Consider the following 27707-nt stretch of genomic DNA (forward strand, 5'->3'; position numbering starts at 1 on the left):
GGCCCAACCCCACCCAATCCTACCCTCAGAAGTCCAAGGGCAGAGCCAGGTCAGTGCCATGATTCAATATTTTAATTCTTCAAGGGCACAGCTCAACTAGACCAGCTGGGCAGCGAGGCCACTCCACTGACAGCCACAGCCTATAGCCCTTCATGGGCACGGTTCAGGGGCACAGCCACCCCCAACGGAGACATGCTCTCACACACACTCACTCCCGTACCCCTAGACACACCTCCACGGTCTGGAACTGCCCTAGGGTCTGCTTGCCCTCACAGCTACCCATCGTCCTAGCGCCCAGGGCGCCCACGGCCCCTCTTAGACTTCTTGGTCCCCGAGGGGGGTCGGATGGGGAGAGGGGCAGTGCTCGATGGTGGTGGTGGTGGCGGCGGCAGGAGAGGAGGTAGAGGGGGCTCCATGGGCTCCGGTGGGCCAGAGCTGGGCCGGAATCCCTCAAAGGGTGAGAACTTCAGGGGGCTGCGGGGGAAACCGAAGCTGAGTCAGCCCCTACCAGCAGTAGGGTCAGAGGGCCGACTTCCCCACCTGCCTGGGCACAGAAGCTGTGAGGTCCCCGGTGGTATATGCGAAAAATGGAGACTAGTGCTGAGATTCAACCCAGGCAGCCCTGGGATGGAGCAGCAGAGCCAAAGCTAGAACTAGCCTCTGGCCCAACTACATACTCCTCTCTGCCCTGTGGTACCTGACCGGGGTCCGGGGACTACTGTTGAGACGCCTGGGGGAGCGTAGCTTGGGCTGGAATGAGAAGCCCTCCTTGATGCTGTCCAGGACAGAAGGTGCCACGTATGTGAAGCCCTGGAGGGTGCGGTGGGGCAAAGGCAGGGCCAGGGGACACTCAGTGTCCACCACTCCTTAGCCATAATCCTGCCCGTGCCCCCATAACCCTCAGGCCACCCAGGACCTCACCAGGAAGGCCTGGTTGGCACTCTCACTGAGGGCCGTATCATCTGGACTGTCCACTGGTGTCTGCCGTGTGAAGTGGGTGTCAAACTGGCTCACGTCCTCCTCTGACTGCTGTGGGCAGACCAGAGTGGGGAGGAGAGGTTAGGGGGCATCCAAGACAGGCCTTCCACCTGCCCCCAGACCAAGGGACCTCCACTCACCAGACAGGGCCTGAAAGGGGGGTCTATGCGGCGAGCCAGGAGGTCATCCCAATTAATGTGCCGGAAGAAGGGGTGCCTCTGTGGGTAGAGTGCCCCCAAACATCTCATCATTTCACCCTCCCTGGCTCCTTCAGTAACTCCCTCTGCCCTAAGGCCTTACCTGCCCCCTGGAACTTTTGGGGGCTCAGCCTTGCCCCCTCTTAGTGGTCCCAGACCCACCTGCACATCAGCAGAGTCCCCTGGGCCACCCCCGATCCGCTGGCTGGGATTCCGCTTCAGAAACTGCAGGGCAAGGGCAGAGGGTGAGGGTCTGGGGGAGAGGCACTGATTGCATGTTCCTCTGAGTTCTTAGGCTGGCTGGGGTGAGGACAGGGGAGGGGTATGTGTGCAGTGGTGGGGACAAGGCCTTTGGAGCGTGGTCTCCACCTATGACAACCTTAGGACTTCCAAGGTTTGGTCTAGTGGGCCCTTTCCATGAAGCCTTTGCAACAGCACCCCATCCAGGCCACTGCAGTGGGATCCAATCTCCAAACCTAGCCTCCCACTTTTACCCCCAATGAATGGCTTCTCAATGGGAGAGCAGCTAGCTCATCGTGAATGTTTTGCTGATTAGGACTTAGACTAGGGATGTGTGCAGCTGGTCTTCCAGGGTTAAGGTCCAAGCTCAGCGTCTTGGACCTCAAAGCCAGTGTTCCTTCATACTATAAAGGCAAACTGCACAGGCAGGGGTGTCCCGCTGCCCAGAGAAACTCAGGATTCCAAGGAGGACCTAGAAGACATTGGAGGCTGGATCGGGGGCAGGGGGAAGCCCACCTTTTTGACAAGGTCCCGGGCATCCGGGGTGAGGTAGGGGGGCAGCGTCAGTTTCCCTTTGATGATCTTGTCCATGGTTTTCTTCCGGTTCTCTGCGGTGAAGGGTGGCTGGAGAAGGCAGAGGAGGAAAGACTTGTGAGCCTCCCCCAAGGCCCTGGTCCTGGTCCTGCTCCCAGATGGGGACCCCCTCCCACCCCCCGCCCTGCCAACCCCCCCCACCCAGGAGGCTGGACTTGCCGATCCAGTGAGCATGTCATACATCAGGGCCCCCAGGCTCCACCAGTCCACAGCCCGGTTGTGGCCACTGCGTACCAGAATCTCAGGGGCCCTGGGAGCCAGGTGAAACCATCAGTTGGGTCGGGCCCTTCCTGTCATCCTCCCGACCCCCGGTCCCACCTAGCTGCTGCTTACATGTATTCAATGGTGCCACAGAAAGTATGGGTGACAGCGCCCTCATGGATCGACTCTTTGCAGAGTCCAAAGTCTGTCAGTTTGATGTGGCCTGAGAAAGATGTTGGAGGGAGTGATCAGGGCCCTGGCCCACAGCATGGTGCTCCTCAGCCCTCCCTGCAGATCCCGAACCAGCGTATGTAGCTGCACAAGGTGGGGGTGCGTGCACACATGCGCACCCTGACTGTTGAGCATGATGTTCTCAGGTTTGAGGTCCCGGTAGATTATGCCTTGGGAGTGGAGATGTCCCAGGGCCAGGGTGATCTCTGCCAGGTAGAAACTGCAGACACAGGATAGGGTGAAGGCAAGGGTTGGGGGGGGGGTGGGCTCTGGGGGAGGGGATCCCTGGAGCCCCTCCGGAGAGGCAGGAAGTAACACCTACCAGGCTGTGTCTTCCAGGAAGATGCCCTCTCGCTCCAGATGCGTGAAAAGCTCACCGCCTATGACACAAACACGTCAGCAGCTGTGTGCTGGGAACCAGCGCCTCTGCTCTCCGAATCTTGGTTTCTTCTTGGGGAGAGTGGGACTCAAAATTCCGGCCCTACCTGCCTCACAGAGCTGCCGTGGGGATTCAATTCAATTCAGCAAACATCTACCGACGCCTACTCGGTATCTGGCCCTGTGCTGGGTGAAGCTGGGGACACAGAGATGAAGAGACCCAGCCACTGCCCTCAGGATGCTCAGTCTAATGGGGAGACAGACATGCACAGAGGTGCTCTAATATGCCAGACTGAGGCAATAGCTCCAAGAGCTTAACACAAAAAAATCTCAGAGGAGGCAAAATTAATCCCAACGTGAGGGGACACAGTCCGCGGTAACAGAATCGAGGGGGTGCTGAGATGGGACGTGGGGACTGGGGCTCACAGGGTTCATCTGTGCAGATAAGACCTGGTGGGAAGCAGGCCCCAACCGTTTCACAGCCAACAGGGGGCACCAGGCCAAGGAGGCCAGGCTTCATCTGGGCCATTACAAAGAGCCCCGTAATTGTGAGTAGGAACGTTGGGCACAATTCCGTGGTGAGATAATGACCCTGAGAGTTCATGGAAGAAGGTGAGCTGCAGGCCTCAGGTCCAGTTAGGAAACAATCGTGACCCATGCCCTCCCCTCCCAAGAGTGGAGAGGATGGAGGACACTGCTAAGAATGAACCACCAGATCTGGGACCCAACTGGACACAGGGCACACAGGAGTGAGAAACAGGCCATGAAGGGGCAGTGGAAATGGACAAAACAAGCCACTGTACAAACTCCAACTGTTCCCATCCACCCCCAATACAGGTGAGGGACACAATAGGTGCTCGACAGACGTTTGCTGAATGAACGAATGAACGAACGAATGGATGCATGGATGGATGGGTGTGGGGGCCCCCTAGCCATTCTACACACCACATCTCTCCGGGCTTCCCCCAGAGCTCCCAGTGCTTCCTGGCTGGTTCCCTGGCCCTGCTTCCCTGGCTGGGCCCCCACTCATACCACTGAGGCACTCGAGGATGAGGTAGAGTTTGCCACCAGTCTGGAAGGCATAGGCCAGTTCCACAATGAAGGGGTGCTTCACTGACTCTAGAATGTTCCGTTCAGCCCGCGTGTGTGCTGTGTCCTTGGCGTTGCGCACAATTTTGGCCTGAAGAGGCGGGGATCAATCAGAAGGTGGGCACCTCAGGCTCTTTTAGTCCCTCCAGCCATTACCCTTCTGCCACCCTTTATCACTCCATTATATTTCTCCATAATTCCACTATCAGTGGTTGTCCTTCTCAAGGACTGATTTATCCTCTAGAGGTACCTCTCTACTTTGGCACTAATGACATTTCGGGCAGATAATTCTTTGTTGTGGGTGCTGTTTTATACATTGTAGGATGTTTAGCAGCATCCCTGGCATTGACCCACTGGATGCCAGTAGCATCCCTATTTAGTTGTGGCTCAAAAATATAGACGCATAATTGCCCACAGTTGAGAATTACTGCAAAACAATATAACCATCGTTGACAATAAACCAGCCAATGCCCAAGACAGGGACCATCTCCTCCATCATGTTCACTATTGTCTTCTGGAAGCCTGGAGTAGTGCATGGAGAATGGCAGCCACCAAGCAAGGATTTGTTGGCTGAACAAATGACTCACCTTTCTCAGGACTTTCATGGCATATATCTTGCCCAAGTTGGTGCCCTGCACCTTCCGGACTTGGAACACCTGTGGGGCAGGGGAGACAGGATCAACCTCCCTCTCCACATCCTACCCTCACAAAGCTCCACCCTGAAGCTCTGACCTTCAGACCAAGAGGCCTAGGCCCACCCAAGGGTGGGGCAGTAAAGATGTCAAGTCTGATTCTGAGATGATTTGCCTTCCCCTCCTTTACAGCGTTCTATGAAGGCTCTGCTGATTTATAAGTCTAATTTGCTTTGAGACCCTTTGCTGCTGCAAGGCTGAGGCAGGGAGACCAGTGAGGAAGGAGGGCCAGTACCTTGCCATAGCCCCCCTTGCCCAGCACACGCAGCAGCTCAAAGCAGTGGGGCCCGATGCGTTCAGGGCCCAGGTTCACACTGGTCTCAGTCAGCTCCACCTCCTCACAGTGTCCCACAGGCCTATTGATACAAGAAGTTAATGGGGGCCAGGCTCCAGTACTCGTGTCTCCCTCCCCAGCCCATTCCCTCCTCCCCCCAACACAACCCTCACTCACTCCGGGCCAGCCGCCCTCGACTCGGCAAGGGGACACACGTCCTGTGAGAAACCGAGGGGTAAGAGCCAAGGAAGGCAGGGGATCCCTCCCCCTCGAGCTGGACTACTTGGCCCAGGAGAGGACGGGGTCAGGAATGGGAGCTGGCGGGCGATGGGCCAGCACTGGGAAGGAGAGGCCGAGGGCAGGAAGGGAGGACCAGGGTAAGCGCGGGGGCCTGGAAGACAGACAGGTCGGGGGAAGTCGGGATGGACCAGAGCTTAATCCGGGCTGGGCTCTGAGACGCTCTGGGGGCAAGCCAGGGCGATTCCACCGTCTGGGGAATGGGATCGGCTCCGGGATCGAGCCGCGCCCGGGAGGCCCACTCACCGAGGGGCTGAACTCTGGCTCGCCCTCGCTGCCTTCCTCCGTCTCCAAGTCCAGGTCAAACACGGCCGCCATAGCGGCGCCGGCCCGGCGGGCCCTTGCCGTGCTTGGCCGCGCTCAGACTGACAGCCCGGGGGGCGGGGCGGGGGAAGCCGTACGCTATCACTCTGCGACCGCGGCCGCGCGCGCCAATGACGCATGAGGCTTTCCCTCTCCTTCCAGCAGGCTGCTTAGTCTGGCCGGGAGAAAAAAATGGCGTCCGGCGCAAAGCCTCTCGGGAACTGTAGTTCCGGCTTAACGCTCTAATGCAGAACCCTCGGTGTTCCCAGCATTGCTTCCTGGGGGCGGCGCCGGACAAGGGCGGCCTGGAAAGCGCTCATCTTGGTTGTAGGGAGAGTTTGAGTTTGGATGGGGCAGAAGTACATGCAGGTATGGGTGTAAATTTATTATTTTTTTTTAATTTTTTTTTAATTTTTTATGATAGTCACAGAGAGAGAGAGAGAGGCAGAAGGAGAAGCAGGCTCCATGCACCAGGAGCCCGATGTGGGATTCGATCCCGGGTCTCTAGGATCGCGCCCTGGGCCAAAGGCAGGCGCCAAACCGCTGCACCACCCAGGGATCCCAATTTATTATTTTTTTAAAAGATTTTATTTAGGGGATCCCTGGGTGGCTCAGCAATTTAGCGCCTGCCTTTGGCCCGGGGTGCGATCCCGGAGTCCCAGGATCGAGTCCCGGGTCGGGCTCCCGGCATGGAGCCTGCTTCTCCCTCTGCCTGTGTCTCTGCCTCTCTCTCTCTCTCTCTCTCTCTCTCTGTGTCTATCATTATTTATTTATTTATTTATTTATTTATTTATTTATTTATTTATTCATGACAGACGGGGTGGGGGGCAGAGACACGGGCAGAGGGGGAAGCAGGCTCTATCCAGGGAGCCCGACATGGTACTCGAACCCGGGTCCCCAGGATCACACCCAAGGCTGAAGGCGGCACTAAACCACTGAGTCACCAGGGCTGCCCAGGTATGGGTGCAAATTTAATTCGCATCCTTGTTCAAGCCGTGTGCTGGCTGGGTGGTTGGGTGCTGGCTGGGTGGCAAAAGGCAGGTCGCATCTCTCTGTTCGCCCGTGAAAGAGAGGCGGCTGCATCACAGTCTCCCTAACGTGACACCTGTTTCAAGGATTCCCCAAGTCAGAGCATTTACCGGGTGATTGCTCCACGCTCAGGTCACGGCTGGACTTTTTTACCTGGTTCTTGCCAGAAAGGTGTTGGGTCTCATTGATCCACCCATAAATACGGGTTTGTGCTGGAGTTTGCTCCATTGCCAATTTAAGTACATTCAATAATTTTGCTGCTTGGTACAGAATAGACACTTAATAAAACTTCATTAAAGTAATGAATGAATGAATGAATGAATACACCAAACCTATTCTGTGACTCTCGATTTGGGCATGGATTCTTGTTGAATGGGGCTCTATAGGGGTGAGTTTGGGCCACACTAGGTCTTGGATGAGATCTGACGTTGGAGGCTGTCCAAATGTGCATTCTAGTTGGATGGGGAGGCTAAAAATGAACACAGATGGGCAGAACTCAGGAGTCTTCAGGCTGGAGGAGAGTTATTTGGTTGGATGTGGCCCTCTGTTGTAATCCCACCCTCCAGAGACCCTGAGGTTCAGGTCCCGTTGTGGGTGACCATGGCAGGCCTCTGCTCACAGTCAACACAGAGGCCTGGTCAGTATGGCATTTTATTCTTAGCTCCAGATGCTATAGGTATCTCCTAACCACCTCTCCCTCTTCCCTTCCCCAACTCCCATCTAGCTGAGCCTGAAAGGTGTTGTCTAAGTCACAAGAACCAGATGCCAGACCTTTAATTAGTTCATAAGCCTTTATTTGGAGAGGCATGCTTGTGGAGCTAGCCACAGCTCTTGTGCTGCACAGAGGCAGTTACTGAAGCAGTCTCCCCTGAACTAGGGAGTGTAGACTCTCCTCTGCCAAGGCTAGTTAGTTATGCCAGAGGTCAAAGCACCAAAGCTTGATGGAGGTGTGTGCTTCACTCATCTGAAGGCCACATATGAATGAGGGCAGGGAGGTGAGTGGGGTTTAGAAGGTGAGTGGGCACTTAAGACTTAGTAAAAATGGAAACCTGGACCTTGTGTCTTGTCCCTTGACCGTCCAGCTACTGTGGTATGACCCCGAGGCAGGGGTTGTTCCTCTCTGAGCCTGTTTCCTCATCTGCAGACTGGGGTAATAGTGTCTGCCTGGAGAGGAAATGGTTCCTGCTGACCCCAGGTTACCTGCTTCTACTGCTCAGGCCAAGTAAGGCAGGCAGGGCACTGCCAAAAGCTGTCAGCGGGCTTTAGAAATATACCAGAATTTGCTAAATGAGGGGTGAGGGTAAGAGGACAGGGTGTTTAGTCTCAGGCTTTTGTGGGATTTGGCCAAGGCCAGGGGCCACCCAGCATCTCTCCTCCTGTAGGCTGCAGGAAGAGAGACAGACCTGGAAGGATGACAAAGATGAGCTAAGTCTGGGCCCACTCCCACCAACCCGGAGGTGTATGCATGTGTGCAGCTGTTGTTGCTTCTCCATGGCTAGAGTCTTGGGGGCAGGACTGGGATCTTTGGGCTGGATAGAGATCAAGAGAGGCCAGTGGCCCCCCAGATGCTTTCTTTAGTGGCCCTCAAGCCCAGGAGGCCTTAATGTCAAATGGCCCTGCCACTCTGGAACAGACCTGAGGCCTTGGAGTGAGCCAGGCCAAGGTTGGGGCAGGGCTACAAGAAAAGAGGCACTATTTGAAGTGGGACAGGAAGTAGGCAACAGGGTAGTGGGGCCCATCAATACCCAGACCCTGGCAGAGGCCCAGCAGGCGGAGACGAGCCTCAGCCAGGCTGGACCCAGTGCAGGCCACACTGCAGTAGGGCTCCTCATATTCACCTGGCACCAGGACCTCCTCCAGCAAATTGAAGCGCACTAGGCCCTGGTCATGAAGAGCCTGCAGGCTCTCACGGCTGGCGGTAGAACTCAGCACCTGCAGGTGCTGGGACAATAGGCACATGACACCCACCAGGTGGCCACGGGCACGTGGGCGCATAGGCAAGGCAGGCCGCAGGCCGCAGGCCACCATAGCTGCAGCCAGCAGTAGGTCCACACCATAGAGCTCCAGGATCCAGTCTCTCAGGTAGAAGCCACCCATGCGGGGATTGATCTCAATGAGTTTCGGCCCCGCCGCAGTCAGCTTGAGCTCCACATTGAAGACCCCATCCAGCAGCCCACAGCCCAGGCAACAGCGGAAGGCTGCCTGCACCAGCTGTGCCTCCTGCTCTGCTGCCAGCCCCGTGGGCATGCAGGCTGCCGTCTCAGTGAAGCCAGGCAGCCTTGTGGGGCCATTGTCGGAGACGAAGGCAGCCAACAGTCGCCCACCAAACAACACCAGGTCCACATCATGCTCGGTGCCCTCAACAAACTCCATCAGCAGCATGGCATTGCCCCAGCCCAGCCCAATGCCAGGGTGGTCAGCTTCACCCTGCAGGTCACGAGAGATCCGGGAAAAATGTTCGTGGCACTGTGGTGCATCCTCCACCAGCCGCACACCCACTGCACCTGCCCCAAATTCCAGCTTCATGACACCTGGCAGGGGCACCTGATGGACGGCCTTCTCCACATCAGCTTCACTCTCCAGTGGGCAACAGGGCACAGCGTGGAGGGAGGGCGCAGGCCAGGGTGGGCCATGGCAGCGCAACAGGTGCAGCTGGGTGCAACTCTTCTGCTTGGCCAAGCGCATGGCAGCTGGTGGGCTGCAGGGCAGACCCAGCTCCTGGCAGAGCAAGGCCGTGAGCACTAGGCAGTCATCCCAGTAGGAGAAGCAGCCATCTAGCTGCAGGCCACGTGCCCGCACCAGTTCTGCCAGCAACCGTGCATTCTCTTCATCCCTCCGGTGCTCCGTCACATCAAAGTGGATGAAAGTGTGCACCAGCTGGGATGCAAAGTGGTTGGGGTCTGACTCCACCAGGTGCAACTGCAGAAACCACCAGAGGACAACATACCCAGGTCAGCCTGTGCTGGATGCTGGGGAGATTGGATGGGGCCTAGAACATGGTTTTGGCCCTCAGGAGAGACAGATCTACCAGTTCTAGGTGTTCAAAACATATTTGTTGATGATTGACTAAATGGAGGGTACAGAGCGGACACACCTAACCCAGCCTGGAGGGGAGGGAAGGCAGCCTCAAGGGGCAATGCTTAGGCTGGGAGCTGAGTAAGTCTCAGCCAGAGGAAAGACAGCGGCAGAGGGAGAGTGTGATCTGGGTTGGAAGGGCTGGTGGGCTCATTCTTACTCTAACCAGAGGTTGTAGGGAAACTACCAGGGATGGGGTTTGGCACAGTTGGTCTCGTGTCTTTGGGCATCATGCTCTTGGTCGTCATACACCTAGGAGTTCTGACCCTGGAGGTGCCCACAGAGCAATCTAGTGGGGCTCTGTGCCCCAAATCTCACTGGCCGCTGGGTGAACACTGACACCAAGCAGCTGGTACCCAGGGCAGAGGCTGCTCCTGAAGAGACAGGAGAGGGCAGCAGTCAGCCCTATTACACTTTGGCAGCATGAGGAGTCCCAGTTCCAAGTGGAGAACACAATGTGCAAAACAGAGTGAAGAGGCATAGGAATGGCTGGAGGGGAGGATTCCCAAGAGGGAGCTGTACTGTGGAAGAGGGGAGAGGAGGTCACTGTGGTAGATTAGGGCCTTCCCGGTGGGCTTATTTCACCTGGCTGGGATGGAATTCCGGCAGAGAGCCAAAAAAGAGCTCACAGTTCTGACATGGGCTGGGCGGCGGCCCCACCCCTCCTCCGGGACTCCAGAGCCCTCAGCGGGCACGCCCAGCGCAGGCTCCGCCCCCAGCGGTGCTGGCCCCGCCCCAAGCCCTCCAACACTCAGGCGGGGACTTCGGGCTCGGCCCGCCCCGCGCCCCGCGCCCCGCCCGCGCCCCGCCCGCGCCCGCCCCGCGCCCGCCCGCGCCCCGCCCCGCGCCCCGCCCGCGCCCCGCCCCGCGCCCCGCCCCGCCCACCTTGAGCCCGTAGTCTCGCGCTGCCTCCCACACGAACTTCTTGCTGACGCCGCCCGCGCCGATTAGCAGCAGCTGCTTGCCCTCCATGAGGTAGCGCGCCGAGCTCCGCAGCATGGTCTCCACCAGCGGCGCGGCCGCCGCCTCCTCCGCCGCAGCCGACCGCGCGGCCCACAGCCCCTCGAGCGCGCCGCACGCCTCCAGACACAGGCAGCCGTTCAGCTCCAGGGCCACGGGGGTCAGCGTGCGGCCTGCCACCGTCAGCGCGAAGTCCACGCCTGGGCCGGCGGGGGGCGCGGGCTCAGCGCGGCTGCCCCCCGGCCTCCCTCCGCCCCACTGCCCCCCGGCCCGGCCCGGGTCGTCCACGCTCACCGAGGAAGTCGGTGCGGGCCCGGCGCCCGCCGCGCTGCTCAGAGCTCAGGCCGGCCTCCAGGGCCAGCACGGCGGCCAGCGCGGCCTCGGCCGCCGCCTTGACGCGCTGCCGCACGACCGCCACCTGCGCTGTCTCACCCAGGCCGCACCAGGCCAGTGCCACCTCCAGCGTCTGTGGCAAGGCGCTCTGGTGCCGCAGAGGCCGGTCCTCACGGCCCACGCTGCACACCACCTGAGCAGGATCTGGCTGAGGGTGTTGGCCCAGGAGGAGCCTTCCCTGGACTAACACCCCCCCCCAACACCACCACCCCCGCCCCTGCACACCTACCCTAGTGCCGAGATCCAGGTCGGACCTCCCGGGGGACATTCAAGCAGCTCAGTCCTCCACTGTGACTTACACTGCACAATGACTTACACGGCACAAACCACTTCCCCTGCCACTGCCCACCTGGTCCTTTAGACCCTGAGGGGATTCTATGCAGGCTTCCAGGCCCAGCTGGGGTCTCTGCTCCCTGAAGGCTCCAAGCATGCTTGCTTCTAGCTCCTGCGGGGGGGCTCTGCCACCCTGGTGTGGCCCACCCTAGACCTCCATGAGGGCAGGTTTGAGAGACTCTCTCTCAGGTTGGCTCAGAGCTGTGTTCCCAGGAGGGTCCTCAAGCTGCCTTGGATTCCCCAGCTTGGAGGCCCCTCCTAAAGGACTCCAGACACTGGAAGTTCAGGGACCCTGGGTCAGCCTCTTCTGTGGGCAAGAGCTCCCTGGAAAGAGGATTCAGCCCTGGGCCCTGGTACCCAGTGTGGAGTACCAGGCAGAGCTCCTGAGGCAGGAAGGATGGAGAGGGAGGGAAACCAAGCGTCAGACCCAGGAGTCCTCGTAGGGGACCAAGATTTTCCCCAAATATTATGTCTTCTGTCTGCCCTGAGACCCTCAGCAGCTCAGGGCTGGGGTATGGCAGCAGGGTGAGGAGCTGAACCCAAGCCACGCTCACCTTGCTCAGCAGGGGCTTGTCACCCTGTGTGCGACATACCACAGCACAGATCCGCACAGCCAGCCCGGGGCCAGGTGGGGGACTGCCTGGGGAAGAACAGTGAGGCCTGAGCCCAGCAGAGGGCAGTCAGGAGGCTGAGCCAAGCTCCTCGCTCCTGGCTGGCCCTGGTGGCTCTCACCTGGGAAGGGCAGCCGGGCAGGTGGGCACACAGCCTCCACCAGGACACTCTCTTCCTCTTCCAGTTTCTCTAGCAGCGCCAGCACGGTGTCGACCACTGTCCCCAGCTCTACTCGTGGGTACAGACGCAGTGCCTGCTGCCCCCGCCAGCGCCAGCCACTGAGCTTCACAGCCACCTGCAACAGAGAGGGGGAGGGAGCCTCCTTACCACCCCATGTACCCATGGGGTACCATAAGATCCAATGTGTAAACTGAGGTAAGAAGGGAGGGGATTGCCACGGAGAGATACTCCAGCAGTAGGGCCCAAAGTTGGGGACAACTTCCCAGCAGGACTAGGTAACCATCCATGGGTCCCATCCTGCTGGCATCCGCAAAGACCTCGCAGGCAGGAGCCTGTTACCTGCAGGGCATCCCCCAGGGCCTCAGAGTGCAGAAAGGCCCCAACTTCCTCCTTCACCAGCGTCTCCTGGCCTTCTTTGCCGCTCAGCTCCACCAGCCGTAGTCCTGGGCTGGCATCCCCTCCCCGCAGCAGTGCTGGTGGCTTATAGGTGAAAGCCAGGGTAGCTGGCACAGCCACACTACCCTGCTGAGCCAGCAGTCGCCTTGTCAGCAGCCTGTCCTCCAAGAGCCTCGCCAGCTCAGCCGAGGCTCCTGTGGGGCAGGTCAGGTCACGGGCAAGTTCAGCTGCCTCTCGACCCCTGCCAGGTCCCGGCCCCAGGCCCGCCAGGAAGTAGGTGGCTCGGCGTGGGGGGACAAAGTCATCCAAGAATGTCAGGCCCCCTGGATGGAAGCTCACAGCCTTAGAGACCAGCAGGATCGCCTCACCCGGCTGTCCAGGTGCTGGCACCTTTGTCAGCCAAGCAGGGGACAGGCAAAGGAGCATGTTTCCTGTGGGCAGAGGGAGGAGGGTTGCTGGCCAGGGAAGGCTTAATGCCCCCATGTCCTCCACCTTCAGACCAGGCCCCTTGGTAGTAGGGGGCAGTTGCTCCCAGAACCCACCCCCACTCAGAGCATGGCAGCTGGCCCAGTGGAATGCAGGCAGTTGCCAGGGTCAGTGGGTATTTTGGGATGTGGCCGGGCCAGGGCAGGGCTGCCCTTTCTGTAGGAGCGGGTGGGGGAACCTGGGCACATACTCACCCGGGCTCTGGACCCCACCCTCCAGCAGCACAGACAGAAAGGTACTGGGGGAGCCCAGAATGCATAAGGTCACCTCCGCACCAGGGCAGCCTGCAGTGGGGTGGGGAGAACATTGCCAAGCTCAACAGGGGCTCCCCCTGCTATCTTTCTACCTCCCCTTCTCTGCCACATAGCCCCTCCCTCTGGGGCTCCCAGATCCTTCCCAATGTGGGATGACAAGGGTAGAAAGGACAGAGAAGACGCTGGAAAGGGAAAGGAAAGCTGCTTGCCCATCCCGCCTCGTGAGGCTGGTTCCCTCCTCTCTGCAGCTAGCCTGGAACATACTAGAGCCTGGCTAACTGGAGACCTGGGTTCTAGCCTGGGCTCTGACACTGAACTTTCTCTGTGACCTGTGGCCCCCGTGCAGTGCAGCAGTGGGGAGGGGGGGGGTGTCCCTGTGCCTCATTTTCCCAGTCTGTGATGTTCATATATTCTAGCTGTGAACCCTCTGTCTACACAAAACCTTTGTGGCCACCTAATATATAAAACAGATATAAAAATAAATAAATAGAATAAAACAGATAAAGCAGGGGAGGAGTTCTGGGTCCCAACTGTTAGCTGCTTCCACAGCAGCCCCCAAGACAGTTCTATAGAAGCTAAGGCTCCGAAGAACATGGCTTACAAATCCCATGGCTGGGTCTCCTGGGGACAGGAGGGAAGCCTTGATCTCTGACTACTGGTGCCAGGTGCCCTTTGAAACAATGCTTGCCTGCCTGAAGTTGACTGGCCTTGCCTCCCTGGCTTCAGATCCAGCCAGAGCCTGGGGGAAGGGGCTGACCTTGACAGGGATGGGAGGCGGGATGGGCAGAGGGCGTCTCCCTCCCTCCCCCTACAGAGAGCCCCACCTCCTCCACGGAGCCCTTGGGCACCTGTACGGGGCACATGGCTGCGGTCCTGGGTCTCCGGAAGGCCAGCTTGCTGCAGACAGCTCTGCAGGAGGCTGTAGTAGTAGACGGTCCAGGCCCGGGCCTCCGCCCCCTCAAGGGAGCCTTTGCAGTCCAGGCCTACATCGTGGCGCCAGGTGCCAGGGAAGCAACCTGGGGGTGGCAGGCCAGAGCCTCCTCCCCATGGGCCCTCCTCTTCCTCCAGGTCCTTGGACCCCAGGGGGCAGTCCCACTCGGGACCCAGTGCATCCAGGGAGAGCTGAGATGGGCAGAAGCGGTAGGTCTTGGGCAGAGTGGGCAAAGGGCACATTAAATCACCCAAGGGTATAAGCCCCTCTACATCCCTAACCTTGGGTTATGTTCAGGGAAGACGCTATCCTAGGAGCCAGGAGAGGATGGAGTTGGATTAGGGGATAAAGGGCCAGTCACCAAGAACATGTAGGTAGGGGTGCTTTGTAAACCATAGGTGCCATGCTCCAGGGGATGGGGGTAGAAAGTGACATGCTGCTGGCTGGACCACTCTCCCTCATCCCTTGCCAAGGCCTGCCCTAGCTTGGTTTCCAGGACCAGAGGTTTTGGGTTTTGGTCTGTTTTGTGCATGGAAGCAACTCTGGCACTTAAAACAGTGTCTGGCATGTCATAGCTGCTCAATAAATGTTGATTGAGAACAGATGAATGAATGAACCAAGCAATCACGCTTGAGCTGCTCATTTCTCTGGCCTTGGTAACCTATCTACCACCATCATGGAGCTCTGCTGAGACCTAAATGTGTAGATGAATCTGTTCTGCTGCCAGCCAAGTAGGCCTTGAGGACCTACTATGTGCTTGGCCCGGTCCTGGGTATTGGTAGGGAAAGAGCTGGTGCCCTTTTTTCAGATGTTCTGAGTCATGGAAATGCTTTCTTTGGATGAAATTTTACACCTCTGCCCCTCTCTGAGGCTGGCTGATGTCCACATGAGGCTGGCTGCTCAGAGACTCACTATAAACACAGGTGGGGCAGAGGTGAGCCTGTCCTCCAGGGGACAGGCTAGGCTACCTTGGGTAAGTTAGGAGGTTTCTTTGGGCCTTGTGGGGGCCTGGCACCACCCCAGGATGCTGATGAGGCTTAGGCTTCATTCCTGGGGAGACAGTGTGCTGTGGCGAGGAGGACAGGTCTGCGCCTGAGACCTGGGCTCGAATCCAGACTAAGCAGTTCCAAATTCGGAGCCTTGTGCCTTCTCTTAGAAGGTATTCCAAAAAGAAGAAGGTATGTTTCCCAAGAGCCCAGACTGCACATTCACTGCTATGTCCCCAAACCTAGAATGGTGTCAGATGCATAGTAGGAGCTCAATAAATGTTGCAGAATGAATGAATGCCAAAGGCAACCAACAGTGCTGTTCTCCAGGGCCGACGGACAGATGAAGCGTCTGGCACACAGTAGCTAGCTGTCCCATGGTACAGTGAGCGGGGAGCCAACCGAGTGCGTGCGGGTGATCACAGGTCTGAGCTGTCTGCACAGGGGAGCCCCCAGGGTGGGGTTTTGGGGGGCCAAACACTGCCCTCTGGGCTCTCCCTCTGGCCAGGGGCTTGGGCTTTTTGGGGGGAAGGAGCAGAAAAGACTCACCATCTTACAGGTGGAGTGGCTGAGAGATTGATGGCAGAGATAGAGGGAGAGAGACAAAGGAGGAAGTCAGGGCAGCTGGGCCTGTACCCCACCTCTCCACCCCAGCCCCTAAGACTCTGGGGTGGAGAGGTGGCCCCCAGGGCGCAGGTGTCCTGTCCCTGACAGATGTCCAAGACTGCCCCACCCCCACTCCAAGGAGGCAGTGGGATTTCTGCCGGGACCCTAGGGGTCCTGACCCCGCGCACCCCGCTGCCCAGAGCTCAGGCATCGGCTTGCGCTAGGCAGCGCTGGACAGGTCCCAGCACCCCGCCCTTCCAGCCGGGGGCGCGCTGGATCCCTGCGGCCCCCACTCCCGCAGCCCCCCTGCCTGGCTCTCCCCCGGGGGCGGGCAGGAGCCCGGGTACCTGGAGGGCGGCAGCGGCTCGGTGGGGCAGGCGGGCAGGCGTGGAGCAGAGCGACGGCGGCGCGGTGGCAGCGGTGGCTGCGGTGGCAGCGGTGGCGGCGGCACAGCGGGGCGCGGGTGGCGCCGCTTTATATAGAAGCGACCGGGGCATGCCCAGTGCGGGGCGGGGGCGGCGCGGGGCCCCAGCCAGCAACCCCCCTCCGGCTGCCGGGTCGCTCCCGTCCAGCGCGGCCGCCCAGTCCGCCTCCGGGGCTCCAGGATGGGTCCAGGGAAGGAGGGCAGGAAGGCTCCGGGGAGCAGAGGGTCACGACGCTGGGCTGTGGTGAGGAAAAGACAGAGCCCAGACGGGGAAAGAGAAACACGGAGAGACACAGAGAAGAGGAGGAAGAGAGACAGAGAGGCAGAGACGGAGTGAGAGCAAGTCCAGAATGGAAGAGGGATGGAGGGGAGAGAGGGGAGGGGAGCGGGGCAGGGCTGTCGAGGGCAGAGACCATGGCAGGGCTGTCCTTGGCCTTTGGGGGTGGGGTGGCCAGGAGAGCAGTGGAGGTACACAGTCTGGAGTCCTGCGCCTGGATGGAGTCCTGAGCTCCCTAGAATACCCAACCTGCGGGAGTCAGTCTCAGCCATGGGCAAGCACTCTGCCCTATGGCAGACTCTCCCAGAAAGGCCAGGTTGGGCAGGGGTCCCTGGACACCCATGGGGTTCCTGCCTCACCAGTCCTGGGCCCCCACCACCACCAGAGTGGGAACCAATTGGTAAGAAGACCCCATAAGGGCAATCCCAGTTTCCTGGGATACCCTCTGCCCTGCAAGGGGCCAAGAAGGAAGGGGTTGCCCAAGCTGTGGAGTTCTGGTGGATCTGAGCCCAGGAAAGGGAGTATGTATGGGATCTCCCTTGCCCATCAACACTTGAGTCTGCTGGATACCAGTAGTTACACCCAGTCTCCCCAAGACACACAACCTTCCACTCAGGTGTGCTCACTCCAGCACCCACAGAAAAACACTGCAAGAGACCTGGCTCTCGGCCACAAATTCAGAGACTCACACCCTTTCCTCGAGTGTCACAGTAGGTGGGTGTCCATCTTACCTCCAGCCATAGGACCTGGGCACCTTCCCTTTCTGATCTGAATCTCACTTTCCTCCTGCCTAAAATAAGGCTAGTTTCCATCTCACAGGGCTGTGGGGAGGATAAGCACAGGGTCCTGCATGCACCCACCACATGTAGGCTGTTGTTACAATTCCACCACCTTACAGCCTCAAACCCACACTTTCTCCCTGCCTGTCTCAGAGCCAGAGACTTCCTGGGTGTCCTTGAGAGCCTCCTGGGCTGGGGGAGAGAACTGAGGGGCCCATGGCACTTGCGGGAGCAGCTTTGGGTATACAGAGGACCCACTTCTGTTTACCACTGTAGGCACTCAGAGGGGAGTAATGATTCATCCAGAGTCTGCCCAGCTCAGTCCACATTCCCCGCACAGCTTCCCAGGGCTGGCTGCTCTGTGCCCTCTCTGGAATTAGGTGTGGCCACTTGAGAAGTCCGTTCTCCTGATGTATGGGTAGACTGAGCTCCGCTGCAATCCCACTGGTGGGAGCAGGGATGAGGCACGGATGTTATCAAGAAACAAGAGCTTTGGCACCTAACAAGAGTTAAAAGCTGAAATGCAACTGAGTAAATTTTAAATATTTTATTGGCTTTAGTCAACAATTCATATATTGGACAGCATCCTATCTAGCAAATAAGAAAGGAGCTGCGAGGAGCTGTGCAGAATGAAAGACTTCTAAGCAGAAGGGAGCAAGGACAAGGAGGTTGTACTGGGCAAAAAGTGAGTTGGATTTTGCAAGGTTGCTTTCCTTTAGGGGATGGCAGAGATCTATCAGACAACCTAACTAGTGCTGATAGGTGATTCCTGATCCTAGTTTAAGATTGCATTTCTGGGGGCGCCTGGGTGGCTCAGTCCAACTCTGTTTTGTTTTTTAGGTTTTTTTTTTTTAAGATTTTATTTATTTATTTGAGAGAGAGCTCGCACGCATGTGTGTACAAGCATGGTGGCAGAGGGGGCGGGTGGTGATCTCTAGGAGACTGTGCTGAGGGGGAGCCGGATGCCGGGCTTGATCCCATGACCCTGAGATCAGGACCTGAGCTGATTATCAAGAGTCAGGCGTTCAACTGACTGAGCCACCTAGGCACCCCAAAAGTCTGGCTCTTAATCTCAGGTTGGGTTTCAATCTCAGGGTCATGGGATCGAGCCCTGTATTGGGTTCCTCACTGGGCATGGAGCCTACTTTAAAAAAAGAAAGAAAAAAGTTCTAGTTCTCTGAGAACGGAGTCTCGGTTTGGCAATGTGGGGCTTAACATAACCAATTCCATCTTAAACCTCTTGTTTTTTTTTTTTTTTCTTAAGATTTATTTATCTATTTATTCATGAGAGACCCAGAGAGAGAGGCAGAGACACAGGCAGAGAGAGAAGCAGGCTCCTCACAGGGACCCCAATGAGCCCGACGTTGGGACTCGATCCCCGGGATCACTCCCGAAGCTGAAGGCAGATGCTCAACCGCTGAGCCACCCAGATATCCCTAAACCTCTTGTTTTTAACACAAGCCATGCCACCACTGCAGACTCAGCTTTTTCATCCTCAAATGGGGATTATGATGCAAATTTCAGCCCAGGTGTGGCAAGGCAGGGGGCCTCTGGAGAAGATAAGCTCCCCTGCTGTGTGTCAACGTTTCCTGGCTCTGTCCCAGGGGCTGTGCGGGAGGGCTTTATGTGCTGTCTCTCTCTTCACCCTGGGAGGTAGCAGTTGTGATTCTCTCTGCCTTTTACCAATGAGCAAAGTGAGCCTCGGAGAAGTGATATGACTCACCCAAGGTCACACTGCTGGTGAGAGGTGGAGCTGGGGTCTTCCATCTGCCAGAGTTTATACACACGTGCACAGAGGGCAGTGTGGTCCTGTGCCCAGTTCCGGAGGGTCCTGGCCGGGCACCAGCTCTCATGGCGTTTGCCTTGTGGTTGCAGGAAGGAATGGCAGGGTCTGGGGCTTGGGGCAAGCAGTCTGGCAGAGCAGTTCTGCTCTGTCTCTAGCCAGCTAGTGGTGGGGTGAGGAGGGACCATGTGCCGGCTGTAGCCCAGAGCAAGTGAACAATCATCCTCAGAATAATGTGACTGATAAAACGATCTTGGGGCTGCGCATGGCGGGGGGTGGGGTGGGTGGGGGGAGCTCTTATCTCATTATCCGTAGGAGAAAAATCAATCACAGAGAGCGAGAGGACATTTCCTATGCAGGGACTTCGCAGGGAGTCGGAGTCTGGCTTCTGGACAGTGTGGGGATGGGGAAGCTCTGGGGTGAGTGGCAGTGCAAGATGGAGACCATGGGCCCCACAACCGAGGTGGGATCCATCTGCCTTTCCACTTTTAAAATTTTTTTTATTTATTTTTAAGTAATCTGTTTACCAAACATGGGACTCAAACTCACAACCCCAAGATCAGAAGTCCCATGTTCTTCCAATTAAGCCAGCCAGGGGCCCCTGTCCTTCCACTTCTTTCCTTGGTCCCCACTGCTGTCCCCTGGGCTGACCCAGACCAATGGACATCTCTGGGTGCCATTCCAGCTTCAGTCCCTGCAGGCTGAGTGCTGTCAGATACATGGCTTGGCTTTCCGGAGCAGGTTTGCCTTCTAAGCAGGTTTGTCAGGAGCTGGGGCTGCCAGGTTTACTGAGGATGGTTGTGCAGGTTGCTCACTTCACAAAGGCACTCAGGTGAGTGGTCACTTCCCCTCTGCCACATAGGGCTGCATGTGCCTGGAGGAGAGGTGTCTTTTCCCAACTAGCACACAAGTGCTGTAGCGGCTAGCATAATCTTGTGAGGACAGTGTGTGCAGAAAAGTGTTTACGTGAGGGGAGCTAACTCTCTTCTGGTCTGACACCCCCACATCCTACCCTACTCCGGTTCCCCACATAGATGTTTGATAATGGCACCAGCCCAGAAAATGCTTCCCTGAGCAGAAAAGGCATTGATTCCTCCCTAGCTGGAGAAGTCCTGCTGGAGACCATTTGCCCCTAGGGTCTATAACCAGGGGGACCCACTGTCACCATGGCCCAGCTCCCAGCCTCATGACAGGGGCTGCTGCTTTCCTGCTTCCCCACCCTCCGAACAGAAGAGCTGAGCCCTTGGAGGGCAAGGAGTTTATGAGCAGACTCCAGGGGTAGGTCCCCCCATCCTACCTTCCTGAGACAGCATTTGATGCCCAAGGCTAAGGGGTTGTGCACTTGTTACAGAGCCCTGCACCCTAGTGGCTCTGCCCCTTACAGGGCTCTTGGGCTGAGCACTCCCTTCCCCCTTTCCCTAGTGAGGCTGTGGGTATACTCCACCACCTAGGTGGGAGTCCAGATGCCTTCTCCCAGGACTCCAGGGTCCTGCCATGCCTGGCCATCCCCCACCCTGCAGGGGAGGGCCCCCAGGGAGGCAAGGCACCCATTCCAGGCTGCATGGGAGCCAGCCCTGTTGTCCTAGTGATGGCTCATGTCTCAGGCACCCTGGGCACCCACGGGGGCAATTATCAAGTGTGGGAGAGAGTTTCCAAGGTGGGAATCCCCAGGGGTGTACTGAGGCTCTGGGAGTGGGTAAGGGCCTGTGGGGGCTTTCTCCTTTTGTCCTGGCACAAGAGGCTTTTGTTCCCGCTTGGCTGACTCTAGAGGAACAGCCCAAGGCCATGGGTGGGGAGCAGACTGGGGTTAGAGTCCCCCCTACCCTTGTGGGTCCTGAACCAATCCAGGAGGAAGGGAAGAATAGGAGATAGAGCCCCACCCCTGGGCCCAGCATCCAGCTGGGGAACCTTCCTCCCACCAACGCCAGAGCCTTACCTGGACCCAAGAGGCTGGGCGAGGTGGCTTACCATTGGCTCCTGTTGCTGGTAAACAGCTTTCAGCAGCCAATGGGCAGCCTCGGTGTATCCTGTGGGAATTTGGGCTGGACCAGGAGAGGCAAGGTGAGGGGGTGAGGGAGCAGGGGAAGGGGCAGCTGGTCTAGAGTTGGGGGTGGAGAGCAGTCAATCCAACTCCATCTAGGGTTTTGTTCAGACTTTATTCTAGGCCTCCCCAGGAGCCCTTTGGGGTCCCCTAGCCCTGCCAGGTGCCCCTAGCCCCACACTCCTTCCATGCCAGCTCCCATGCTTGCAAGGGCCCGGGTACCAGGGCAGCTCCGCGGGTGAAGGGCAGGCCTGGGGCCCTGAAACCACACTCTGTGACCTTCCTTCATCCTTGTGTCTGACAGTCCGTGGGAAGGGAGCCGAGTTGCCAAGTCCCAGCGGTAAAGTGCAGTGCCATCTTTGAGGCTGGCATCAGCCAATCAGGCAACTGGGGTTAGCGGATACCGAGTCCACAATATCCTCAGAAGTGGAACCTTCAGAATCGGGTATCCAGGAAGGATGTGGAGCCTCGATGAGACCTGGGGGGGCCCTCAATAGGAGGACCCCTGGACCGAGTCAGGAGCCCGTGGAAAGTCTTGCCTCGGGTCTGGGGCTTGCGCCGTGGTGGCCTGGGCTCCTCTGGGGGCTGCACCACTATCCGAGGCACCTCGGGCTTAGCACTCCCCTGTGCCCCTGCCAGCTGCTGGGCCTCAAAGATGGCTTGGGCCCCAGGCAGGCGAGCCTGAGGCCTGGGGGGTGGCCCGGACGTCGACTCAGGCAGCCGAGGCCAGCTGGACCCTGATCTCCCGCTGCAGGTCCTGCTCAGACAGGGCCATGCTGTGCACCTGTGGGGAGTGGTTGGTACTGAGTGTGCCCAGACTGGGGGAAGGGCAGGAAACCATGTGGTCCCCACAGGGCGGGCAGGACGCAGCCCCAGGAAGTGGCTGAGGGCTGAGGGGCTGACAGCCAGACTCACTACGCCATAGAAAACTACTTGAAGCCTGGGGTTTTCACATTCACTGCTGCTCAGAGGACAGGAACTGAGCCCCGGTTCTCATTCTGACTTCTGCGGGGAGACTCCATTTCCCCACTTGAGCAGCAGGGGCTGGGCCATTGTGGAAGGGAGGCAGGGGGCACCCACCTGGGACATGAAGACCTCCTCCTGCAGCTGGGTTGGGGGGATGGCTCGTAGCGCACCGAGGGTCTCCAGGAGCCCTGGGCAGGCCAGGCGTTGTTCTGTGGTGCCCAGCGCCAGGCGCACCAGCGTCAGCCCCACGCGGAACAGGACCTTCACACCTGCAGGCCGTGGGGCTCACTCAATGCTCTGTACCTAAACCTAACCTCAGCCGGACGCCTTCCACCCTCCTGCAGCTCTGCAGCCGCTACTTAGACCAGGAGCAGTGCTGGACGGCGGGGTTGCAATGTGGGGGCACTGACGAGTGTCTGCAGCCGCAGACGCTTCCGGGCAGAGAAGCCTGCCAAGAACCCTGGGCTAGCCACTCCTTACACCTGCTCTCTGAGCTTCAGCAACTTGTCCTTACGAGCTTTCCAGCTCAGATCGGAGACCTCATTCTGGAGAGATTCTCACTAGAGCTCTTCACCCCTAAGCCAACAGCATGGTGCACATGTGCACACACACAGGCACACATGCTCACAGCCATGCGTGGGTGTGACCTTGGGCTGTTCCCGGAGCCTCAGAATCCTTTCCGGGCAGTCTCAAGTCTGAGGACCAGTGAGGCCTAGTGACAACTGTGGCTTGTAAAGAGATGATAACAGCCATTCACGTCATCATCATGACAAATGGGAGCCTGTGACATTGCCTGTCCTGTCCTTGGCAGAGAGGGCAAAGGGGGCTCAGCTTGCCCTGCCTGGCCTTTGAGATCTGAGGTTAGAGGGGTGATGACACATACCTAGCAGCCTGGACACCTGTGGCCAGACCCCTAATAGGGCCTGGAGCCAACTGGGCACAAAGCAGGAGCTCAATAGACGTACTGATTGATTTCTACCATTTTTTAGTTGTTACTGCGAGACAACCCAGATAGATCAGAAGGCAGGTGGGTTACTGACGGGGGTACCAAGGCAGAGCCCCAAAGTCCCAAAAAGTCCAGCTCAGCTCTGCCCTGAATGCTCCTACTCTCGGCCTGACCTCTCTGGTTTCATCTCTCTCCATGCCCACACCCCCAAGGAGTCTATAGCCTGGACCCTATGGACATCAATCTCTCTGGTTCTCCCACCTCCACCTGGGCCCTGCAAGTTTGTCTCCTCCATGGAGAGGCCAAAAGCTTCTTGAAAACAGCACTCTCCTCCCACTGCTCCCCTAATATGGTCTCATCGCTTGTTTTATTTTCTTTGTGACACTTAGGACAATCTATAAATATCCCTTTTTTTTTTAAAGCTTTATGCCCAAAGTGGGGCTTGAACTCACCACCCAGAGATCGAATCACATGCTCCACCACTGAGCCAGCCAGGCACCCCTATAAATATCTTGTTAATTTGGTCCCTGTTGTCTCCCATCCCCACCCCCACCAGACCGCAGTGGTGTTGACTCAGGTGATCCCAGCGTCTATAGCGGTGCCTGGCACCCTGAGGGCTCACCTAGTGCCTGTGGGCTCCAGCGACCAGCACTCTTCCACTCCCACCAGCCCCGTCCCTGCCACTGGCCATGCTTACTGAGCCCAGACCCTGAACAGCTCCACTGCTTGGCCCCCTCAGCTGGGCCCCCCTACCTGGGGGGAGGGGCTTCCTCGGCTCCCCAGCCTGCCACTGGGCAGAGTCTGCCTTCCCTCAGGTAATCTCATCACAGGGGCAGGAGCTACCAGTCAGTACCCTGGTGATGTGCAGGCAGGGGCTGGGCCGTTCCCCCCAGAGCCCGGCTGACACCATCACCCTGGCACCCTCTGGCGCCCACACCCCAGCCGGGATTGGCAGGGGCAGGTGGGGCCGAGTGGAGGCTCCGTCCCTGCCCGTGCACCCCCAGGCTCCCCGCGCTGGCCACGCCTCCCCTCCAGCTGCCACTCACCCTCACTGAGGAAGGCGTCCCAGACGCGCAGCACGATGGGGAAAGGCAGGGAGCGGGCGAAGAGGCACAGGAACCATTCGGGCAGGTAGAGCAGAGGCCCCACGCCCACCTGCTGCAGATGCTTGTGCACGCGAGGGAGCAGCCGCCGAAGCAGGGCCATGAACACCTCAGCATCCAGCTGCACGGCCTCCTGCAGCCATGTCCGTCAGCGCCTCTACTCCCCAATCCCAGGCTCTGCCCCTTTCCATTCCCAGGGCCCCTGCCTGCCCACCCAGTGCATCCCCGGGCCCTCCGCCCCCCTCCTCTCACCATGTGGGGCCCGTAGTAGCCGGGGAGGTAGACCTCGCAGATCTGTACCAGGCACCAGAAGGCCTCCTGGGTGGGGGCACACGCCATGAGTGCCCACACCCAGGGGATCACAGAAGGAACCATAGGATAGGGGAACAGAGCGCGGGAGTGGGCATAGGTGCCCTCTGAGGTCACTCTGGAGCCTAAACTCAGGCTCTCACCAAAAGTCTCTCTGCCTATCAATTGGTTTAGGAGTTTGGAAGTCATTGGGTTCATGGTGTTGAATTTCAGGGTCACAGAGTTGGGGCTCACTGGTCAAGGGTTGGGAGGGTCCTAAAGTTCAAGTCCTGAGCTCTTAGAGTCATTGAGATCGTGGTCACAGGGCTCAGAATCAGGAGTCCTGAGGTCGAGGTGATGACATCCAGATTCTTAGGTCACTGGGGCAGGGAGCAGGGGCCAAAGGGACCTTGACCTGGAGTCAAGGTCGTTGGGCTTGAAAGTCACTGAAGTTGATGGTCATGAGGCCCTAGGTGACTAGGACAGGATCTGGGAGTCAAGGATCCCAGATCCCTGAGTCCCGAGTTCCTGGGGATAGGAGTCATGGGTCCGGAGCACAGGATTACTAGGTCTGTAGGTCACTAGGATGTGGGTCAAGGACCTCAAGTACCTAAGGTCAGGATCATGGATCACTGGGTTTAGGTGTCAGGGTCTCAAGTCCCTGGTTAGGGTCTAGGGCACTCACCTCTGGGGGCAGATGCATGAGTAGCACGGCAGCCACGGGACCCTGGGCCTGACAGTAGCCCTGTTCCGGCCGATGCAGCGTATAGGCTTTCAAGACCTGCAGGAGCCCCTGCTGCCTGTGCCAGAAGACCCCATTAGGGGCTGGTTCAGATACCCCTTCCCTGCCCGAAGATGGCCTCTTCCCAGGTCACAGCCCCCCTGGGCCTCGCTGGATCCCCTGAGATGTAAGGATATAAGCTGAGGCTGAGGTAGGAGTCTGGGCTGAAAGCCCTGGAGGTTGTGGGGCTGGAGGTCCCTGGGTGTCACTGGCCACCTACCCGTGACCCTGAGGTGACACAAACATTTCGTGTAGGGGGAACTGGCGGTGTAGGTCCCTGCTGATGGTCTCCATCCACTGTGGGTCTCCAGGGGCCTCGGCCAGTTCCTGTGTGTGGACAGGAAGCTCTCTGTGAGGGCTAAGAGCAGCCAGAGGCTCTAGAAAGGGGAAGCAGAACCCCTGTCAACTGTATTACCTGATAGGTGCCAGGGCTGTTCTTCTGACATACATGGGCTCCACACAACAGGGGCCAGCAGCGGGCCCGGAGAGCTGAGGGGATGCCTTTCCGGCACTGCATCTTGACCTGCAGGGAGGCCCACCCCAGGGCCCCATTAGATCAGCCAGACCAGCCTGCCCTGCTCCTATTGGAGGATCCCAAGCTCCAATGTGTCATGGGACAAGGGTCACTTGGGGGGGTAGGGACACAGGATGGGTAAATTTTGCCAGGGCATAGGCAGAGGCAAAGGGGGATGACTGAAGAGTCCCATTGTCCCCTCACCTTCTTGTACCGCCGAGACATGGTTTTCTCCCAGTGTGAGGTCATCTCCACCCACTTCATCTCCCGCTGGCGGATAAGGTCTGCAGGAGGGTGACCTGGCCTGTGGGCACAAGGCACAGGCATCGAGGCGTTGGCTGGCTCTCACCCAGAGCCCACCTCTGCCACCTTCCATGCTACCCGGGTAAACTCAGCTCCTGGTTGTGGGGATCTCTAGGGAGCCCCGGGTGGGGGGTAACCTATCACCCAGGAGTTGCCAGTGGTTGTCATAGGGACAGGAGAAAATGTGGCTCTGATGTGGGCAGAAGCAGGAGAGGCTGAAGGGGGTGTGTAGGTGTGTGTTGGGGGAGGGCAGGGGCCAGGTGGCTGTCCTCCAGGACAGGAACACAGACAACTCATAAGAGAGGCAGGTGGCCAGAGCCAAGGGCTAGAAGCTAGGAGTCCTGAGTTTGAACCTGATTCTATCTGATCTGCCGTGTGACCTTGGGCAAGCTCCTATCTGGAATTGTTTTCCTGTCTGTATATCTGGAAAGGAAGATGGTAGGGATAGAGGTGTGGGTTCTTTGGTTTGGTTCTGGGATTATCATGGCAGGGATTAAAAGCAGAAGGATATCTGGCCCCAAGGATAGGTGCAAAGGCTGGGAGATTGGGAGTCAAAGAGACACATGAGGGACACTCTTGCCGCAGCCCTACCAGCTTTAGGATTCCTCCTGGAACATGAGGAGTAGGGACACTGGCTGAGTCCCCAGGCCCTCTAGGACCCTAGGAGTTGAGCCTGTCTCTAGAATTCAGCCCTCAACCCCCATCCTCACTCCCAGCACCCCACTGCCCCTCATCCCTTCCCCACTTACCCTGGCTCTGCTGAGCTGCCCCCAATGAAGCCATAGCGATCAGCCTGGCGATATGGGCCAGGCCCACTCAGCTCTGAGTCGGACCCCAAAGAGCTTGAGTCATCCTGCAGCTCGAAAGGTTGTACCAGGTCCTCCCCCAGGGCCTGGGCCATGGTGCCCCAGACCCAAGCTACCACAGGCTGCAAGATGTGGGGAAAGCCAGTGTGAGAGGCAGCTTCTGACCAGCCTGGGGCCTGAGCTCCCATCCAGCCGGTCCCCAGCCCGGGGACCTGGCTGCAGGGTTCAGAGGGCACAGACTTCAGGGCATCTCACCAAGCCCCCTCTGTCCCCTCTTTTATCGGGGTGGGAGGGTGAGGGTGAGAGTGAGCCTTGAAATGGCAGAAAAGCCAGACCTCTGTGTAGAGGCTGGTCCCCAGGCCCAGCCCCTGCCCCCCCAGGCCAGCTTACCTCCCTGCTGCACCTCACCTCCTCCTCTCACTTCCTCCTTCTCAGCAGCTTCAGCCACCGGCTGGGGGGCCCCTCCCACACTCCCCTCCCAAGTGTGTGGGGGGGTCACCTCTTCCTCTCTGAGGCTCTTCCGGCCTGCCCCAGTGCCCCCAGGACCGTGGGCTCCTCCCACCCTCCCCATGGGCTGGGTGGCTGCAGGCTTGGGCTCCAGAGCAGGGTGTGACCAGTCCAGGACCCACCCGAGTTACAGAGGCCAGGCCCCTCCAGTTTTGAGGTTAAAACAATTCAAGATTCCAGTGAGAATTCTCGTTTATTTAATATTTGCTCTTTACAAGTAATGCTTTGAATATATACCTAACGCAGCGTTATTATGCACTCAGCAGGCAATAACGGAACTTACAAAAATTAGTTCAGCGTGCAGCACAGCGTGGACCAAGATGGGTTCAGAGCGCCGCGGCAGGTGCCTGGGTCTGGCCAGCTGCCTTGAGGGCCGCAGAGACTCAGGAGGTGGAGGCCCCCCGTGAATGTGAGGCCAGGGTTTTGGACCAACCCACCCCCCTGCTATCTCTTGAGTCTCCGTTTCCTTTTCTG

General features: G+C 58.3%; 3 protein-coding genes across 12 annotated transcripts; all 3 read right to left on the minus strand.

Annotated features, from left to right (window-relative positions):
• Positions 1 to 54: 54 nt before the first annotated feature.
• On the minus strand, positions 55 to 5628 carry RPS6KB2 (ribosomal protein S6 kinase B2). Of its 10 annotated transcripts, none has more exons than XM_025445891.3 (15): positions 5418 to 5574; positions 5052 to 5092; positions 4836 to 4956; positions 4496 to 4564; positions 3852 to 3999; positions 2764 to 2821; positions 2561 to 2661; positions 2343 to 2433; positions 2151 to 2259; positions 1932 to 2039; positions 1338 to 1400; positions 1119 to 1196; positions 922 to 1029; positions 698 to 810; positions 55 to 474 (listed from the first exon to the last, which is right to left on the minus strand). In XM_025445891.3, the coding sequence occupies exons 1-15, from the start codon at positions 5487 to 5489 to the stop codon at positions 288 to 290; spliced, it is 1467 nt and encodes a 488-aa protein (XP_025301676.1). In that variant the 5' UTR covers positions 5490 to 5574; the 3' UTR covers positions 55 to 287. The 10 variants fall into 10 exon arrangements, with proteins under 10 accessions (XP_025301676.1, XP_025301677.1, XP_025301675.1 ...); XM_025445892.3 differs by having other exon boundaries at positions 2169 to 2259; positions 5418 to 5573; XM_025445890.3 differs by lacking the exon at positions 5052 to 5092 and having other exon boundaries at positions 2169 to 2259; positions 5418 to 5628.
• A 1647-nt stretch (positions 5629 to 7275) lies between these two features.
• CARNS1 (carnosine synthase 1) lies at positions 7276 to 16199 on the minus strand. The gene is made up of 10 exons (XM_025446211.3): positions 16063 to 16199; positions 15659 to 15677; positions 14041 to 14314; positions 13133 to 13222; positions 12396 to 12883; positions 11997 to 12171; positions 11819 to 11904; positions 10833 to 11064; positions 10464 to 10738; positions 7276 to 9422 (listed from the first exon to the last, which is right to left on the minus strand). Exons 2-10 carry the CDS (start codon positions 15659 to 15661, stop codon positions 8196 to 8198), a joined length of 2850 nt encoding a protein of 949 aa, XP_025301996.1. The 5' UTR covers positions 15662 to 15677; positions 16063 to 16199; the 3' UTR covers positions 7276 to 8195.
• A 4916-nt stretch (positions 16200 to 21115) lies between these two features.
• Positions 21116 to 27279, minus strand: TBC1D10C (TBC1 domain family member 10C). The gene is given in 11 exon segments (XM_025446263.3): positions 21116 to 21742; positions 21744 to 21803; positions 22100 to 22254; positions 23978 to 24167; positions 24287 to 24352; positions 25008 to 25122; positions 25324 to 25430; positions 25519 to 25626; positions 25822 to 25921; positions 26670 to 26848; positions 27135 to 27279. Coding segments are annotated over 10 exon segments (1341 nt in total). The 5' UTR covers positions 26822 to 26848; positions 27135 to 27279; the 3' UTR covers positions 21116 to 21454.
• Between the last annotated feature and the right edge of the window lie 428 nt (positions 27280 to 27707).

The sequence above is a fragment of the Canis lupus genome, chromosome 18 (assembly GCF_003254725.2).
Source record: "Canis lupus dingo isolate Sandy chromosome 18, ASM325472v2, whole genome shotgun sequence".
Taxonomy (NCBI): domain Eukaryota; kingdom Metazoa; phylum Chordata; class Mammalia; order Carnivora; family Canidae; genus Canis; species Canis lupus.

What these genes read in the sequence shown, in the direction of transcription:
- RPS6KB2 (XM_025445889.3), bottom strand. Translation starts at nt 5,614, where the DNA reads ATGCGTCATTGGCGCGCGCGGCCGCGGTCGCAGAGTGATAGCGTACGG. An exon ending in GGGACTCTGCTGATGTGCAG is followed by an intron (nt 1,197 to 1,337) that starts GTGGGTCTGGGA and finishes CTCTACCCACAG; the next exon opens with AGGCACCCCTTCTTCCGGCA. An exon ending in AGTCCCCGGACCCCGGTCAG is followed by an intron (nt 475 to 697) that starts GTACCACAGGGC and finishes TTTCCCCCGCAG; the next exon opens with CCCCCTGAAGTTCTCACCCT.
- CARNS1 (XM_025446211.3), bottom strand. An exon ending in GGCCCGCACCGACTTCCTCG is followed by an intron (nt 10,739 to 10,832) that starts GTGAGCGTGGAC and finishes CCGCCGGCCCAG; the next exon opens with GCGTGGACTTCGCGCTGACG. An exon ending in CGCGAGACTACGGGCTCAAG is followed by an intron (nt 9,423 to 10,463) that starts GTGGGCGGGGCG and finishes TGGTTTCTGCAG; the next exon opens with TTGCACCTGGTGGAGTCAGA.